The following is a 19,128-nucleotide window of genomic DNA, read 5'->3' on the forward strand; positions in this document are numbered from 1 at the left end:
ATAAACAACATTTTAATCTCGCATAAAAACAGTCTTAATTGGCCCTGAGGTACTGCACAGATTGATGCAGTCCAGGTCATTGCTTTCATACACAGTAAAAGGATGTACAAAACCTCTGAAGAAACGAGGTTTTTATCTTCTGAAGCAGAATATTTCTTGTAGCTGATGAGTCCTTGGCTACAACTAAGAGGTTATTCCAACTGATTCCCAAAATATCCTCGTTGTATGCAGTAGGCAGTATGCTCTTCCCATTCCACATAAATCTCCTCTGTGAAGCAGAAGACTCATTAAAAGTGGGTAAGAAAGGCACTTTAGCAGAGAGATTGGACTTGGAGCTGTTGCAGCACTCACATAACTCACTCCACTTCTCTGCTCTGCTCCCAAGGATTGCTCAGAGGCAGGAAGGAAAAATTCCTGGAGCAATCCTTTTCTTTACATACTGCAGAATGGATACTGCTGGTGTCTGTGGAACAAAAACCTCCAAAACACTCGAGCTGGTCATTCAGCTGAAGCTCAGCATCTCCTCCTGGGAGCCTGGAACTGGCAACTGATACAAGTAGAGGGAATAAGAATGTGGAGAACTCTGCCTGCCCAAAAGGCAGACAGGTGGCATCTCCGGTATTACCCTTTGCTTGGATACACTCACTGGTATTTAACATACCACAGGTGGAAAGATACTGAGAATCAACATGCAATCCCAATGGTTTGGGCTGGAAGGGACCTTAAAGATCATCCAGTTCCAACCAGGGACACCTTACACTCAGCCAGGTTGCTCCAGGTCCCATCCAGCCTGGCCTTGAGCACTTCTAGGAATGTGGAGATAAATCACTGAAGAGGAAAAAAAAAGCCCTGACTGAAATGATTTTTCTATCATGTGAACTTACAGCAGTTTCCATTCACTACAATTAAGTATTCAAGCCTCAGTGTTTGAGCAAGAGGCACCAAGTGCAATGAAAACCTGACAACTGTCAGTGTCATGATGTTTCTGCAGAGCACTGACAGGTTACCTGCTGACACCCGGCTTTCACAGCAATGGCACCACACAAAAACAACTTGGAAGGAGCTGGAAGTCCCACAGGTGCAGCAGCAATAAAACCTCTTCCAGTCTCTAGCCAGGCACTTGGCAGGATGTTTGCAGAAACACATGATCCTACAACTGTTCAAGCAAGAATGATTTCAGAGGATTCTCCTCCCTGGCACAGGGGATGGTCCCCAGAGGCCTCTACAGCCCTGCACGTCCTGGACTGAGCAATTGTGCAGTTTCTCCAGCCTTAGGTCAGGCGGGAAGGCCACGAACTGAAGCTTGTTCCAGATTAAAGCTGAGAACTGCACCTGGTCTGGCTCACACATCCTGTTCCCTCACACCTTCCAGCACCTACGAGCAGCCTCTGTGACAGAGGTCATGAGAGGATTCCCAGCAAGGAACCCCAAAGCATTCACAGCTTTGAAAAGAGGCTGCTGCAAACATCTGTGACACACAATCACTTGGATAGGTTCAGGAGAACACTTCCTTCAGGATGCTGAAGGCACTTGGTGCAGACATTGGATTTTGTTTTCAAACCCAAGGCACATTTTTTTTTGTTCCAAGAAAGAGCCACCACAATATTTAATGGCCCTCTTGCACTGCAGTCTGAGGTTACAGTTGTCTTAATATCCCTTGATGGAGAGCAAATATATTTGACGTATTACCTAAGATATTATCTTATGCTACTCCAAAAGAAAAGCCAGCACCCAGCTGAGAAGTTTACTCCTTCTCCCTTTCACACTAAATGTATAATAGACTACCAAAAAAAAAAAAAAAAAAAAAAAAAAAAAAAAAATCCAACCTCTCCATGAAATTTTAAATTCCAGTTGCCTCAGAAGTGTCCCATGGATGTATTTTCATGGAGATGTATCTGAAAAGGGCCTTGCAGCAAAGCAAATCTTTCCAGGTAGGTCGCAGAACAAAAGTGTAAGAATTTTCTACAAAATGGAGTTCAGGTCTTGTGAAAATTAAAATATCTTGAAGGAAGCATCAAACTACGAAGTGTTCCCTGAAAGGAATCTGTTTCAATGTCAATTTTCATCTGAGCACAAATTAACTTATTAAGGCACATAAATTAACGGCATGGCAAGCAAACAGTGGTAATTATTTTGGTTCACAAGAGAAGAAGGCACTTTGACTTTTTTCATTCATATTTTTACACTGATTTCATCTGGCTCCAGTGTTCACTTGTGAGATCTTCTCTTCAACCATGTCTGCCACCAAATTCAGGCTGCAGCCCCGCAGGGCTTTTATTAAGTCAGCCACCTTTGCATCCTTCCCCTTCCACCTCTGCCACTCCCGAAGTCCCTGAACAAGCTGTTCATACAAATTAAATCGATGGGCTGCCTCTATCCTGTCCAGCTTCACCTCCGGCATTCCAAGTTCTCGCATCAGCTTCTTCCACTCTTTCCCAACGTTGTCACATATGACAGCACTAGCTGCCTTCAGGAGACCTGAAACAGCAGACGCAGACCAAGTTAGCCATGGATTTATTAAGAAATATAAGACAATGTTTAGAAGTTGTCGGTTTTTTGGTTCTGTTTCAGCAAAATGCCACTACTCTTGTTGCACTGCACATACTGAGAGTTCTAAAGAATAGAATACATAGACTTGGAATCCCAAAAGACAACAGAAAAGGAAGATAAAAAGAGGGGAAAAAATTCCACGCCGGAAAGCCGTTTGTGTACACATTTCCTGGGGCTGCTGGGCAGCGATATACACGGGGATGTAACTGTTTATAACCACATACATATAATAATCCACCTACCTTTTTCATGCACATCTGGCTGACCATCAGGAGCATGAGGTTCTTCCTCTTCGAACTGCACCAGCTGTGCCACCAAGTCGTCCCTGTCGATGTGCTGCAGCAGCTTTCTCAGGAATTCCAGGTTGCCGCTCGAGATCTCCTGCTGCTCCATCAGGATGCTGAAGAGTTCCCGGCCGCTTTCCACCGTCTCAAGCTTTCGCTTCCTAATTTTGTCGCGGCAGAGGAACTTCATGGCGGAGAGCTCCGTGTCCGACAGGCCCAAGGAGATGGAGTGCAGCAGGCTCAGGAAAGGATTCACGGCGCCCGGGCTGGCGCCGGGCACAGGCCGCGCGGGGGGCACTTCGGCGTCCCGTCCCCACCCTCCCGAGGGGAAATCCATTGCTGCCTGCGCAGAGCGACTTCCTGGGAACACGGAGAGACGGCGGGGAGACGACACCGGGAAGACGGAGACGGAGACCGAAACCGAGACCGACCCGGCCCGGCCCGGCCCCGCCGCGATGGCCGCGACCCGCGCCCGGAACTCACGTGACGCCGCGGGTTTCCCGCGCCCCGCCCGCCCCAAGATGGCGGCCGCGCTGCCGCTCGTGAGGGTGAGGGGTTCGTGCCCTCGCCGCCGCCTACCCCGGGGTTGGGGACCCGCTGCCCCGACCTCCCCGCCAGGCGAAGGGGCTTGTTTGGTGCTGCTGAATGCAGAGCGTGTGTTGGAGCCGAGCTCGGCCCGGTCCGTGTCCGGCTGCAGCAGAGTCCCCCGTGCCTCAGCGCCTCAGTCCTGGCCAGGTCCCAGAATCACAGAATCGCAGAACCAATTCGGTTGGAAAAGACCTCGGAGACCATGGAGTCCAGTCGATGAGCGAAAATCACCGTGTCAACCAGACCGTGGCTCTGAGAGCCACACCCATCGTTAAGCACCACCAGGGACGGTGACTCCGCCGCCTCCCTGGGCAGCCCATTCCAAAGTCTGATCACCCTTTCTGCGAAGGAATTCTTCCTAATGTCCAACCTAAGCCTCTCCTGGTGCAGCTTAGACCATGTCCTCTCCTCCTGTCCCTGTTCCCTGGGAGCAGAGCCCGATTTCCCCCCCCCGGCTGCCCCCTCCTGTCAGGGACTTGTGCAGAGCCACAAGGTCCCCCCGGAGCCTCCTTTGCTCCAGCCTGAGCCCCTTTCCCAGCTCCCTCAGCCGCTCCTGGGGCTCCAGACCCTTCCCAGCTCCGTTCCCTCCTCTGGACATGCCCCTCGATGACCCTCCTGAATCACGGAGCCCAGAACTGGACACGAGACTCATGGAGTGACTTTGCCAGTCTAAGCCTGAAGCTGGGGGAACTGTAGCTTCCTTGTTTAGTACGCAATCATTGGACTTCTTGCAAACATCTACCCTTATGAGGGTTAATCTCTGTGGGGTTTTTTTCAAAAGATGGAAAGAAAAACAGTACCGGGATGAAAGGTCCAAACTGGGGAGGAGGAGGTTCTGGGGGTACCTTCTTGCTCTCCTCAATTCCCTGAGAGGAGCATGTAGAGTGTGGGTTTGATCTCTTTTCCTGAGGAAAAGGGGCTGGACAAGAAGAAAATCACCAGGGGAGGTTTAGGTGGGATATTAGGAGAAATTTCTTCACTGAAAGGGTGGACAGCCATTGGAACAGGCTGCCCAGGGGATTGGTGGAGTCACCATCCTTGGAGGGATTTAAAAGACGTACAGATGCAGTGCTTTGAGACATGGTGGTGGACTTGGCAGTGCTGCGTTAATGGTCAGACTCAATGATCTTAGAGGTCTTTTCCAAGCTTAATTGTTCAATGGCTCTATGATTCTATAGAGGGCTTTCTACACCAAGAGCAAGAAAGGCCACAACAGAGCCCTGCTCCCAAAGAGATGCCATTCCCATGGTTTCCCTGCCTGACAGCTGCCCAGGGAAGCAGCCTCTGCCCTCCCTGTGCGGCCTCGGCTGCCCCCAGAGACCCCCAGCCTTTCCCTGGAAACGCAGGGCATGCAGCCTGGCCTTTGTTCCTCACAAAGATTAATTGTGACACAAAGTACCTCCTGACCTTTAAAAGGGAAGAAACAGGGCAAATGTTAAGTCCCTGTATTTTAGGGGCGACTCTTACACAAGGTGGAAGGTTGTGAACTTTTCTTAAATGGGAAAGATCATGTTCATCCCATTGTTTGTAGGTGCCTTTTGGCTTTCCTTCTCAGCACATGTAGATAGTTCAGAGATTTCCTTGCTCCCTCTGTGAGCACTGGCACGTTGATTCCCCAAGCTGCCCCATTCCTAAGTTGTTTCCAGCACACTTTAATTTATTATTGTTACACTCACAGGCCTGTGTTCCCTCATCATAAAAAGATTTCCATCTGATAAATGGACTTAAACACTATCGTCTTCCTCATCTCCGTCTCCACTCTCACATTCCAACGGGAACTCCTACCCCCAAAACATTTCTAAAACTCCCACAGGCACAAGCCCTCCTTAGATAAACCCACTAGATATTTTTGTTTATTCCCTAAATGCTGCAAACTGGAGGGAATTATTTTGTTGCAGGGTCTTGTGATGGAGCAAAGAGTGAGAGGAATCGTCGCAGAGAACCTGAGCTGGGATGAGATGTGCCCGATTTAAGAGATTTGGTTTCTTTCTGCAGCGCTGAATATACCTTAAACTCAAGGAAAGACATTAACGAAAAGGGTAGCGTAGGAGAAATATGTTTGCTGTGTGTGTATTAATTTATGAAGAAGGAGCAACTGTGTGTGTATTAATTTATGAAGAAGGAGCAATGCTTTTACTGATGTAAGAAGTATAAAATCCAGTTAAATAAAATCTCTTATTAATTTTATGACAGAAGGTGACTCTACAAAACAGCAGGGACCAAATCTCAATGTGCCTGGTGATGGCAGCCAGCTGAATTCAGAGACAAACCCATGTGAGATAAGTCTAAATCAGTAAAATTAATGGCTTTACTCTCTATACCTTGGCGTGCAATTGAGAACATCAGCAACCGAGATTTTAATCAGCTCATGCAAACCTAGTGGCCGGGTTCAGCACTGAGGTAGGAGGAGCGTGGAAGTGATGCCGCACGTTTATGTGATTCCAAAGGTGTTTAAATTTGTAACAGACACGAAACTAAAAGACACAAATCAGTATTTAATTAAGACTCTTAAGTGCTTTTAAACTCACTCCTAACCGGAGGCAGAGTGATTGAGGAGGGTCTTTGATTCTGTCTGAACCTGACTTGGACACATTCACTGATGAAAGTACCCCAGCACCTTGCTGTATTCCAGGGATTTCCTTTGGAAGCAGTCCGTGGGGCTTTGGCAAAGGAAGGATTAGGCGAGCCTAACACATCGTAAGCGCTTCCGCATCGGAATAAAACTTAATAGAAATGATTTATTGGAGCAGCTCAGATTTCAGTGGAAGCTTCCCAGAAATTTAAGTGCTGTGAATGATCCCGTTCCTAACCAAGTAATCCTCGGGATTCTCGAGGCAAGATGAGTCCTTGCACAATACTGCAGAGGGAGCTCGAAGCCTGGGAGTGTTTCAGGCTTAGCTTTGACCTCACGGTCCTCGCTGGAGGAGCAGGGCAAAGAGAGCATGAAAAGATTAATTTCAGCAGAGCCCTCAGGGGGGTGTCGGACACCGGGACATTCCGGCAGAACCCGCCCATTTGGGGACTGCAAAAATGGCAAAGTGTGGGGCTGTCCTGAGCTTTGGGTGACTGAGGTGTGTTTGTGTGGGAAGACGCATCGTGATTTCCAGCCAAGGCCACTGACATTCTGCTGCTCCAGAGAAACTGGAGTATTTAGGAGCTGCCGGGTTTTTAAGTGAAGCAGCGTTGATAATTTCTTTAATTTACCAGGCAATTCGATAGCAGATAACCCAGGGGGGATTTCAAATCCTCCACACGGGTTGGCCGAGCACCTTGGCAGAGGCAGTGCTGAGGAACTGTTTCTCTTTTGAGGCCCAGTTGATTGCATATGTATCTTTTACTATACCTGCTCTTGTCTCCCAAGGGAATTAATAGCACCTCCTCTTTTTCTTTGCTGTCTCCAAGATAAGAGGGGATTTTACATTAAAAGAGCAACCCCCTCCCTACTAGTAGAACTGGGCTGCAAGAGGTTTGTAGTTTGCTTGCTTGCTTTTTCACTCCCATGGTGAATAAACTGATCTCCATAACATTTCTTAATGTATTTATTCGATGCCTCTCACCCATTTTTTCTTATTTTTTTTGCAAAACCCCAAAATGCACATTTTCAGCAAAGAGAAGACAGTTTCTGTGTTTTCTTTTGTGAATGAATTGATCTGCACATGTTTCTTTTGTCAGCTATCACCTCTCTGTTGCTATAACAGCCAGTGTAGAAAGAAGTGCTCTGGTAAAGAAACTCATTTGTGAAGAGACTAAGGGTCTTAGGAGAAAACTGTCCCTGACAAAAGGGCCTGTAAGAAATGTCAAATTGTTGTGGGTTGAGAGAGTAAATTAGAAGCAGAGTGTGGGAAAAGTAAATAAGCACTGAAAAGAAAGTGAACTCTGGCATGACTAGGTTGTATACAGATAAAAGATCTGGCCAAGTAACAACAACAACAAGCAAGAAGTTGTTAACAGATGCTTGAACTTAATATTGAAACAGCAGAAGTGTTGATATAATTCTGTTGATACAGTTCTGTTGTGTTATTGTTGGCAGAAGAAGTTAGTTTAACTTTAGGGGAAGGGTAAATTGTAGACTTTTGTTTATTTGCTCCGGCTAAAAACCTCTGACTTGACTTTTTACCTATTTTTGTAGTGAATTTTCATCATACCATGGAAGTATGAAATCATTCAGACAAACATTTCACATGTCAATAAAGCTGTGTGTATATGTTAGCCCAGCACATCTCATTCCTATAAACCATATTTATTACTTAAGCCCTGTGACATCAATTTGGCACTTGGAAAAACAGGAGAAGAGAGAAAACAGAAAGCGAGGGCTGTTTGCAGAGGAACATTGTTGTGAAGTGACAAAACACCCCCGAGTAACAGTGAATGATCATTAGATCTCTTTTGAGGCCCTTTCTGTCTCTATTCAGTTCAGTTCCTGCTCTGTAACTGGCTGAGGGTGAAGCAAAGCAAGTTAAGATCCAAACTGGAAGTTGCTGTTCATCCAGGGAAATAATCCGGCAGCTTTGACTGCCAGGCTTGGACGCTAATACTAATTAATTTCTGCAGACTATGTATAATTTGTTCTTTATTTTCCTGAGCTGCTGTATTGCCAGTTCCTAAACCAGATAAAACCATGAAAAGGTAAATACTTACCACAATAACATTTATTTTCTGTAAATTGAGGTGTTTTTCTTCACTCTCCATCATTGTAATAGAAAATACAATATTGTGAGCAGCTATAAAATAAAGGTTAGGATAACAAAAATAATTATTTTGCAGAAAACTGATCCATTTTGCACCACTTGGAAGTATTTCTTACAAGCATGTAATTAGTCCTGTGCCATCGGACTTCCTCCTCCCACCCAAGGAAAGGTTTTTTTCCCCTTTCCTTACTGAGGAGCAGCACTCCATTGCCTGCTGCAGAGCACTGCAGTTGAAATAATGGCAGCAGCAATTTTTACTTGTGGGTGTACCTGTGAATATTCAGCTCTTATCTCTTCTGCACTAACAGACTCTGCTTTGGACCTGGTGAAAAATGTAAACTTTCTCCCAGCCTGCAGAGCAGCCTCTTCAGAGACCAGGGAATATCAAAGTGTCTCTCAGAGGTACTGAGATTTTGCTTTAATAAAGAAAAATCAGTGAGCCTGGTCACACTTGCTTGGTTTTTGGGTTAAACTCAGTTATTGTGAACTCACTGCTGTGACTGGAGAGGATGACAAGCTGAGAGAGGTGGGGGTTATTTCCTAGAAACAGTATTGCCTTAGATACCTGACTTCATTCTTCTCAGGATGTGCCAATGCAGTATTTTCCATCTGAGTCACTGTCCTGGAGGTTGGAAGGTGCAAGTTTTCGACTCAATTCCGATTAGAGAGGGAGTGCCTCGTCTGCTCAAACACAGTGCAGTTATTACCCAGTTATTTCCTTTCAGAACATGAATAGTTTTGTGTAGCCACTAAGTGATACAGGATGTGACTGGGCGAGTTGCTCACAGGGATTTAGATATAATAAATAAGAAAGCAAATCTGATTTCATCATCCCTCTCCCTCGGTTCTTTGGGGAGGAAGTATTATTTTCTGCTCTCTGAAGAAACGCTGTAATTTGAGCTAGCCCACAGTGCTGTGGTCAGAACCAGATATCAGCTGGTCCTAAACCACAGTTTGGAATCCATTTTCATACACAGACATGTGGGAAACTTGTTGCATTTGTTCCCAGAGATGAAAAGTCTAGGAAGGGAGTGTGGCTTCCTGAGAGAAGGCTGGGTTAATCTAATACAATATATAGCATTTATGCATTTTCCTCACAGTCTGTACCCTTTACAAGAAGTGAGGAAGTTACATGTGCCACAGCTTGGAGCCAAAAAAGCCACAGAGGGAGTTTTCATTTTTTCCTTTTGTAGATATAACCCAAATTAAAAGACCTGTAGCATAAGATCAGCCCCAAGCTCACCCTCTCTGGTCAGTCAAATACACATTTAACCATCCTTGGCTGTTCTTCACCAGTTTTGGAGTGAGGCTTTCGAAAGGAGCCTGTACCACATCTTTGCCAAGCACCTAAACCTGCCTGTGATTAATTCATTGTCACTTCTTATACCCAAGAAGCCCCAGAGGTGATTACCAGCTTAGCTCACCAGCTCTAAGAGGCAAGTCTTGTAAAGAGGTGGAGAAACTTGGGTTCAGAAGTCAAACTCAGAGAGGCAGAAGGGAAGAGGTTCAGTAGAAGTTCAGAGCTACCTCCCAGTTTTACCCATTTCACTCTTTGAAAGCAGGATAAAGATGGAGCTGAAGTTCACATTGATTTGGAGGAATTTCACTGTTCCTCCCCTGCTCACAGCTCCTCTTTTCCAGCAGGGCCTGGGGAGAGTAAAATGCCCAAACACCTCCAGGAGTCAGAGCCCACCAGCCTGCAGACACACAGCGCACACACACCGTCTCCTGCAGCACACCCGGAGCAGTCTGGCCTGCTGAGATTTGTTGCCCTCCCACTTGATGGCTAGTTACTTGCAGCTACCTTCCTTCCTTACCTGGAGATGTATTTCAGAGATTAATACCATGAGAAGTGTGAGCTGCTCCTGTAATTACACGCTGCTGCCAGGACAGATGGGAATTCCAGGCTCGTGAGCGACGTCCCTCCCACAGGAGCAAAGCCTTCCAGCTTCCGTCTCCACACCAGACCCACAGCATTGCCTGGCTTGGCACACTTGGGATGGCACATGGCTGTGGGAACCTGGCAAAGGCTGCCCCATAACGACCTACAAGGTGTCCTTGCCTTAGGAATCCATCCTCTTTCCAGAAAAAACCATTCCTGTGGCTGATCTGTCAGCTACCTGGGCTCTGAGAACAGCAGGCAAAAGCCTTTTCTTCCTCCCTTCCCTATTTCGCACCTTTCCTGTAGCTCCATCTCATATTTCAGCTGGAGAAGATAACCACGGTTTTTTCATTTAGCAGTAAAAGTAGGGAATAACCTTTTCTTCTCTTCTAAGATTGCTTAACCACCTGCCTCTCGCTCTGAAAAATGGACTTTATTACACTTCTAAGCTTGCTCAGCACAAACACTCTGCTAAATATTTTGTATTTTGATTCTTTTTTCTCATGGTCATCAGAACAGATCCGTTTCCTGTTTTGGCATGAATTTTTTTCCCAAGATGGAGGCAAGATGAAAGCTTTGACCTCAAAATCTTCAATCCTCTTGGATTTTCCAAGGCCTTTGCCTCACGGAAACCAGCACAGTGGTGCACCCAACTCTTCACTGCTCTCACAATGCATCTGCATCGATTTATTTTGGCTTTAGCTGACACTGAGGGTTAGAAAAGTAACCTGCAATAACTGTCAGGAGTTTTTGTTTTATCCAAAGTGAAACCAATCACTCAATAAGTAATGCTTAACCTCATGCAAAGCACACTGAAGTCCAAGGGAATCAATGGAAATATTTTCTTTGGCTTCAGGTGGCCTGCATGGCCTTAAAAACTAAGGATAGAGTTAAAATTCAAAACAAACCATAGTTAGTTTTTTCTTCAGAAAGGCCTGTTGGGCTAAAAAAAGAAGGTTAAAAAAAGAACTTTGGTTTTTCTCTGCTATACTAAAAATGGCATGTTGTGTTTGGTCATGGAATAAATAGTGCTCGAATGTGCAAAGAATTGAACCAGAGTTTGAATGGAATTCATATAAATTTTAAGATGGGGTTTTTTTTCCCGTGGCAAGAGGAAGAGAAGTTGTTTACTCTGAAAGCTTCATAGGAAAATATAAATGCACTCAAGTGATGTATGGAACTCTGAGAGAGGTCAGACTCCTGAGGTATCAAGATGAAAAGTAAATTATTATTGCTTATTGGAAATCACAGCAGCCAAAAAGATCATTAACAGCTCAGGACCAGGGAGCGTGGGGGGGTTAAAAATAGAAATGTGTCTGTGCCTTGACATGAGACTTATTCACCCTTAAGCTATTTAAGACTGCAAAATATTTGTAGGACAGTATCTTGGAAACACAATGACATGGAAATCCAGGAGCTCCAGACTCACTCTGGCAGCACTGTGGGGTGGGAACAAGTTCTTCCTCGGACGCAGCGACTGACGTTGTGTCTTTGCCGCGAGCTTCGGATGGCAAAAAGCAAACAGTGATTCAGCAGTGGTTCAGAAATGGTCCTTGGAGCCTTTTCCAGCAGGAATCTTCCCCCTGGTCTGCATTTTCTCTTGGACCAAGCAAACTGGTGTCGTGACTTTCCTCTTCAACACATTAAGACATTGCTTTTGGGACTCTTTTTCTTTGCTCAAATCAGGGCTGGGAAGTGGTTTTGTACTCATGGTTTTGGGGCAGAAGCATGCCAGGAACAGGGCGAATGCATGTCATGGGCATGCTGTCATACCAACATAGAATTCGGCTTTGTATTTGCTCAAATGAAATATTTGGCTTGCTATCTTTCATCAAACCTGGTCCACACGGTGACTGGGAGTCACATCAAGGCATGGCCAGGTATTCTTTGATCACTTCCAGATCCCTGCTTCCCTGCTTTATTTTTTTTCCCCCTCTATTCCAGTAAATCCTTATTAGCATTATCCTGCCCCAAATTTGCTATTGGTAAAAGCAAACCTTTTTTTTGTGTGTGTGTCCCAAATATGAAAAAACTTTCAGAAGTACCACAACCACAGTGCAGGTCTTTTTCTGGAAGGCATTACCTTGTATCTAATAAGCTCATATGTACTATTTTGTCTTTGACAATCCCACACAGTTACCAGCTAGACCATGATTTACCTCCTTCTAGTGTCCATGTCCATTCTCTCAGGACACAATTCCCACCTTCTAACTAAATTTCCTGGCTTGGACCATTATTTTCCATCAGGGAAAGGAGGATTGGCATGAAGCCTCCTGCTTCACCTTCTCATAGAACAGTTAAATGGGAGAAGGAGAAAAAAAAAATGCAATCAGCAGGTGAGGTTCTGAGCCCAGCTTTGCTTGGACAGGTCCCTCAGGGCAGTGAAAGTGTGACAGCCACCGTGGGGCCGTTCTGCTTCCCTTCAGAGCTGAATCCAGCAAGGCGTGGTCAAAAGGCTCCCCGAGTTTCACTCCTGTAGTTTCACCACTTCATTCTTAATAATAAGTACAGTTTCCAACGAAAAAAGAAACAAAGCCAATAGCATTCTTCCTCATTGCAAATATCTTAGCAAAAGCTCCTCCACATTGTTTTCTCCTAAATGCCTAGGATTAAATCAGAAGAAAAGGAAAGCTCCCAGGCTAAGGCCCATCATTTCATATTCCGTGTCTGTAGGTCCAAAGCAGCCAAAAACTCCCTTTGTGCTCTTGGAGATGGATTTCAGGTGGGATTCACTCATCTCCAAGGGGGTCTCTAAAGTGGCTCAAACACCAGATCTACCTGGGACATTTTTAGGAAGATGTCTGTATGCTCAGAGCACAAGGAGGGTTGGGAACAGAACCTGTCCCACAGGAGAAACTCTTGGATATTTAAGTTTATTTCAAATAAGTGTTCAAAGAAAAAGGAAAAAAAAAAAAAAACCGAAATAAAACAGATTTAGTATATATTTGCTTTTCTTTAAAAAATGATTCCATGAAAGAATTTTATAGATATCTAAGTAGTAATACAGATTTTTATATACAAAATTCCATTTCAAACAATTTACTGTACAAAAGAAAGTATAAGCATTACTGTTACTATTCCATGATTTCAGCAAATAATGAAAAATTCGGCTAAGTATGTGTTCAGGATATAGTTCCACCATTTACAGGAATGTCAGTATTAAGTTGGGAATACCTTCAGGTCAGTATTTACAGATTAAATCCCCTTCAAGGACGATCCCTAAGATTTCTCTTCTGAATAGGTAGTTTGGCTTTCTCCTGGATCTTTCGGGCTACCGAGGAATGAGAGGAAGAACAGGTTTCCAACAAAATGTGTGGACAGAATTCTGCTTGATTTATCCCCACTCCCAGTCCTATTGCAGTCACTGGGACTGACCTGGACCTGACATTTACTGCCAGGCATTGTGTTTATGTGGGAATAAATCAGGCAGGATTTGGCCCTGCAGCAACACTCTACCCTAAGTTACAAATTTTAAAAATAGTGACATTCCTGCAAGTCAAAATACAACAGAAACAAGATTTAACAAAATATAAGCCCTTTATTAATAAAAATCTTTGGTTGGATCAGTATTTTAAATAAGCTTCAAGAATATTTGGTTAATACCATTTATCTTTCTTCCACATAATTTCTCTTCTGATACCTTCTTTGGACAGACTACAGAAAAATATCAAGTTTATCACATACTTTAAAACAAATAAATATATCAAAAGCTATATATGGCATTCTTTTTAGAGTTCTAGCATTAATCTTTAAATTAGTTTGGCGAAGAAAAAAGAAAAGAACAAAAGAAATAACTAACTCCTCTTGAAAACAGCTTGGTTTTGTAACAAACCATACAGTAGTTAGACTTTAAAGAAATCTTTCCTTTTTATTCTCTTTTTCAGTTTTGTAATGCAAGTGCCATGGACAAGACAAAGCAATAAAAAGAAATTAGGTTAATTGCACCAATGTTATTTGGAAGTGCAGTTCATCGGTCGACAAAGCAAAACTAAAACATATGCTTAAAAAGAGCTGTACTGGTGGGATTTAACTAGTTGTGGTAGGTAAGGATTTCAGAGTTATACTTTAAGGAAAAGCTCCTTGTACAAAAGATAGAGGATTTTAAGACAAAAGAAAAGTCCTGTAACTAACTGAAGGTCTGGTCCTGCAGCCCCAGTGCAGGCAAAGCTTCCACTGAAGACAGTGAGTGGGATGCATTTGGGATTTACTCCTCTGGCACAGCCTCTGGGAAATGCCAGCCAACAGCAGAAAGTCTGTGGGAAGCACTGGCTGTGAAACACGGGTGCAAGTACTCCCTTCTCCTGCTCCAGAGGGCTACAGGGAAAAGCCTGGCTGGGACAGGGATGTGCTGAAACAAGGGGGAAAAAAGGGAATTTCCTCAGCAAGAGCAGTGTCCGAGTGCTTGGCAGGGCAGTGAGAGTCACTGGAGCTCTCCGTGTGCTCATTTAACAAAATGCTCCGTGACCACGGACCTGCTGGGGGATCTCTGGAATTGTGCTGCTGCTGCTGCCAAGAAAGCACTTCCCAAATTCCCTGCGCTGATGTTTCCGGAGGCAGCGGTGCCCCGGGGAGGGCCTGGGGGACACAGCAGGCTGCCACAAAGTGCCCCCTGTCACACCTGTGGGACTCCAAAGCTCAGATTCACTGAGCTAAAGCCAGCCTTGGGAAGCAAGTCAGCCTGGTAGGCTTTATGGAATACTAGGGAATACTGATTTTGCATATAATTTATCGAGTTACCCCATGGACCTTCAAACCTGGGTTTCCAAAAAATAGTTCAAGTTAGCATTATTATTATTATTATTATGACTTCAAATTTACCTTTATTTTGTTAGATAATTGACAGGCTAAGATCAGATTCCCAGAGAATATCTCTAGCAAGATGTCCTAAGTACCTGCATTTCTCAATGCACGCCAACATCGATAGTGTTACCTACGGATGAAATATAAAAACTCCCTGCATTACTGCTTGTGCAAAAGGAAAAAAACAAACCAACAGAAACCCAGCATTGTCAGAAATAGAACGTGGTCCTCCGTGTTTGCAAGAAGGGCATTTCTCACAAAGGTGGGAGCGAAATGGCAGCACATCCTTCAGCATGCACCGGGGTGTCCATGACCGGAGTCCTGCCCTTGGCGCCATGGCTTTTGTCTCTGGAATGCCCCGACAGACTCAGCTCCCTCCTCTTCTAAACGTCCAGAGGATAGGAATGGCAGGAGGACAAGCTCCCACTGCGGCTCCTGGAGAGCCTGGGGCTGTGGTTGTTACAGTTTTCCCCTTTTTTCTTGTCCTTGTCTTTCCAGGTTTCCAGCATCTGCAGCTTCCCTTGCTCTTCCCTCATGAAGACCTCCACCATGAGAACTTTCTCCTTGTGAATCTGCTGACTAATGTCCTTGGGAATGTCTGGGATAATCCAATCAACAAATTCACTCATGAACATGACCAAGTTCTGAAAATGAAGTTGTGAGAAAGTGTCAGTGAGCATAAATGAAAGGGAGGCTGGAGGGAAAGGAAAGGGGCTGATTTTGGTGGGCTTAGGAAGGAAAAATGAAGAGAGGACAATATTTGATCTGGAATACTTGACCAAATTCCCCTCAACTGCTTTGTGTGTGCCAGAAGTAGAGAAATACATCATAGACCTCCATGATTTATGAACCAATCCTGACACAGCCTTGTAGAAATCCAAAGGAATTTGTCATTGGTGAGTGGCTCATGAGGTTCACATCAGGAAGGCAGAAACAAGTACAAGAGGTAAAATGGCAAAAATTGGTAAAATACGTTCCAATTAAACTCTTCTGTTTGGAAAACCTTGATTCAAGGAAAGGGAGGTCTTTCCCGAAAAGATAATTTTTAATCAAAAAACCCAATAAAAGTTTTGAAACAAGTTATTCAGATAAGGCAGACTTAAAACACTTGTGTCACAATAAGCAGCATCACTGTTGTGATTAAATAATGTCTTTTAAGGACAAATTACAAGATTTTGGCTTCTTATTCAGATGCAAGTTTAACTGGGAAAATTTTGAAAATCTCATTTCTTGGCTAGTTCTGAAAACGATTTTGGATTAAATTTATGCTGCTTCAGTGAAACTGTTGATGTCCTATGGGAGAAATTGGTGGGACCTAATTAGTATCAGCCTGGTGCTTTGCTGTTCTCTAAGGTCATTAAGTTCTGCATCAAACCAGTTCAGGGAATCCCTGGGGATGAATTGTTCCCCTGAGGATATAGCAATGCCTGGCAGGGTGGGTGGGACAAAGAGGGTGATGAAGACGGGCAAATTTCTTTGCCTTTTCCATGAAACAACTGAGAAGATAATTCTTTGGCCCAGTAACTTATTTCCAAGTGCCTGCAGTGTAACCTACCTGGAAAACTATCACAAATGCCAATCTTGCTGCCAGGACAGCCCAGAAATCCTTAGAAATGTCGTATTTGTTTTCAGACCAGGGGGGTTCTCTATAATCTTTGTACCTGTGAAACAAGACTCAGTAAATCAGGGGTGCAATTCAGAAATGTTAGCACCAGAAGGAATTATCAACAAACAGTCAAACAATAAATGGAACTGTCTAAAAGAAAGTTCACTGTATTAACCTTTCAGAAACGAGACACAGCTGAAAGTCTCCCTTAGCCTTCCAGTTTTACTCAAAAATTAAAGCTTAATACATCTTAATACCCTCTGATTACTACAAATAACATCAATTTTGCATAAGACAGAGTAAACTACACAGCCCAGGTGATGTATTTTAAGATAGGTAAAAAGACAACATATATTTTTCAAACTAATTTTAAAGACAAAAATACTGACCTCAGATTCATAGAAAATGTTTAACACATGATTAGCAAAAGATTGAAGCTAAATTTTGCCATGTGGAGAGAAGAGAGTTTTTCCTTATTTATGGCTAACAGAAAATCTATGTGTTGATTAACAGGACCAAACAAAAATACATTAAATTCAAAACCACAGCATCCTGTCAATATTTTGAAAGAAATAGGGCTCTGCATTTTCAAATGATTTTAAAATCCTTGGGATACGGATGGGCTTGGAAGAAGGCAGAGGCTGGGACTGGAAAGCAAATAAATTTGGCCTTTTGGTATTGGACCACAATGCCAACACTTCCATTCTGTGCTGAAACGTGTTTGCCAACCTTGCTTAACCTCTGCCCAGAGAGCAGCAGGAGGAAACCAGGAGAAAGTAAAAACAAGCAAAGCTACTACAAATGCAGTTTGGGTTGGTTTTGCTTTCATCTCGGAGCGAATTTTCTGTTTAGAGGTCATTTCAGCATATTAACTTGCACTATTCAAATGCATAAAGAATATAATATAAAATAATACCATTCAAAGGCAAGGTTTTTTACTTGGTCAGTTCGTGTGATTTTCTTAGTATGTGTGGATCAAAGTCATCTTTGGTTTTTTCTTCCCTGGAATATCTCGTCCTTCCTTGCTCTCCTCTCCCTTTTCCTCCCTCCATTGTCCCCCTTTCAGCTCTGCTGGTCTAAGCACTTTCACTGTAAGATTTGGCTTTGGCCCCCAGTTTTAAGAATTCAGAAGCTGAAATAGGTAACCATAATTTTCCTTTAAACATGAAAAGAACACACAGAAATCGTCACAGCCATGCAAATTTCTCCTGTGTGATGACACTTTAAATAAATCCTAAGTTCCAGTGCAGATAAGGATGCTACTGCTCTCATCAGGAATTGGAAACTGGACAAAAAAAATGAGGTCATGGCCATTTTATCATGACATGACATCAGAGTGACATCATTTTCTTCCCTTAAAGCATCATTGTGCTGTTTATCATTATTTGTCTCCGTTCCTGGAAAAGGGAATCCATAATAATAAAAATCTTTGCATGGACAAGCACTGAATTTAACTAATGCTAATCTCCATTTCCCCAAATAAGCAGTAAATCATATTCAGGCTTGTGATTACTTGATATGTAGGCAAGATGTTCAAGGCAGTGGATCCATCTGATACAAAAGGCTAGCAAGGTGCTAAAAAAGGCATTGAAAATACAAGGACCCTGCCCCAGGAATGTCAGAATTTGCCCCACTCTTAGCCAGCCGTGAAAACCCTTCACGTTAGTGATCGTTCAAGAGAGTACCTGCATATCTGAACCTCGTAGCCAAGATCCAGGGGGTCGTTGGGAGCTGTTCCTGCTTGGAAATCGCTGACATTAAAAGAGGATAGTGTATGGTTGACGAAGCCATGCATGGTGCCATTCTCACTGTACATGTACAGGTACACGAGGCGTGGAATGAAGTCGGATGTGAATGAGATCACAAATGCCTGAGCCACAAGAGTAGAGAGTGAGCGCAGTACCCAGGCAGAGCTTAAGTTCATCACATCCTCAACCATGACTCGCCCAAACAACTCACACAACTCAGGGGAGCCTGGGGGCCCTGAAAGTGGAGCATCCACTGCACCAGCAAGGGATTATTCACTGCCCACTCTCCTGAGGAGCGACGTATTCCCCAGAGCAGTGCCACACCAGCTGAGGTGTCTGCGTGGGTGACAACCTGAGCCCCCCAAAAATGGAGCATCTGTACCCCCCAGCACCAGGGGAGAGCTACCACAGCTCTGCTTCCCTGTGTCCCCATCACAGCCTCTCCCTGGTGCCTTGCACAAGGTCCAATTGATTGATTTCCAGCTGCTTTTCCGTCCTGCAAACAACTGACGGTGATTTGACTCTTCCAAGTCTCATTGCATTGCAAAAGGACGTTAATTGCATGTGGTTCTTAACTTCATCAGGATAAAAGCATGAGGAGACTGAGCCCAGTTTTATTTTTATGGTCACAAAAGCTGCATTTCATCCAGTTATTTAAAATTTTCTAAAAAGATCGTGGAGAAAAGGCACGACAACCAATTGGGCTGAGTTCCTCATGAATTTAGCCTTCCTCGTTTATCATCATTATGAAACATTGCCCCTGGCATAAATCTCATGTACATGTGGAACAAACAGAGTACAAAATGTTTTACTTATTTTATGGTAAAGAGGATCAGTACACTGATCAAAGAGGGAAAAATAACACAGGGTATTGATGAAGAGAGACTACACAGACCAGAAGAGAAAAACAGAGAGAAATTATTTCCAAAGGAAAAGAAGAGAAATGGGGAAGACAAGCTAAGGCAGCATATGAAACAACCAA

General features: G+C 44.0%; 2 protein-coding genes across 2 annotated transcripts in view; both read right to left on the reverse strand.

Moving 5' to 3' along the window:
• Positions 1-1,828: 1,828 nt before the first annotated feature.
• Positions 1,829-3,270, reverse strand: FADD (Fas associated via death domain). Its single transcript, XM_082283353.1, has 2 exons — positions 2,793-3,270; positions 1,829-2,478 (listed from the first exon to the last, which is right to left on the reverse strand). Exons 1-2 carry the CDS (start codon positions 3,169-3,171, stop codon positions 2,192-2,194), a joined length of 666 nt encoding a protein of 221 aa, XP_082139479.1. The 5' UTR covers positions 3,172-3,270; the 3' UTR covers positions 1,829-2,191.
• A 9,848-nt stretch (positions 3,271-13,118) lies between these two features.
• The window catches only part of ANO1 (anoctamin 1), a 72,833-nt gene continuing 66,823 nt past the window's right edge, over positions 13,119-19,128 (reverse strand). Inside the window, exons 23-25 of the mRNA XM_082283576.1 lie at positions 18,084-18,268; positions 16,348-16,453; positions 13,119-15,436 (exon numbers count right to left, since the gene is read on the reverse strand). Coding sequence (XP_082139702.1) covers positions 15,176-15,436; positions 16,348-16,453; positions 18,084-18,268 — 552 coding nt within the window. The 3' untranslated portion in view covers positions 13,119-15,175. The remainder of the gene's footprint in view (positions 15,437-16,347; positions 16,454-18,083; positions 18,269-19,128) is intronic.

Source organism: Coloeus monedula (genome assembly GCF_965178545.1).
Source record: "Coloeus monedula genome assembly, chromosome: 6".
NCBI lineage: Eukaryota > Metazoa > Chordata > Aves > Passeriformes > Corvidae > Coloeus > Coloeus monedula.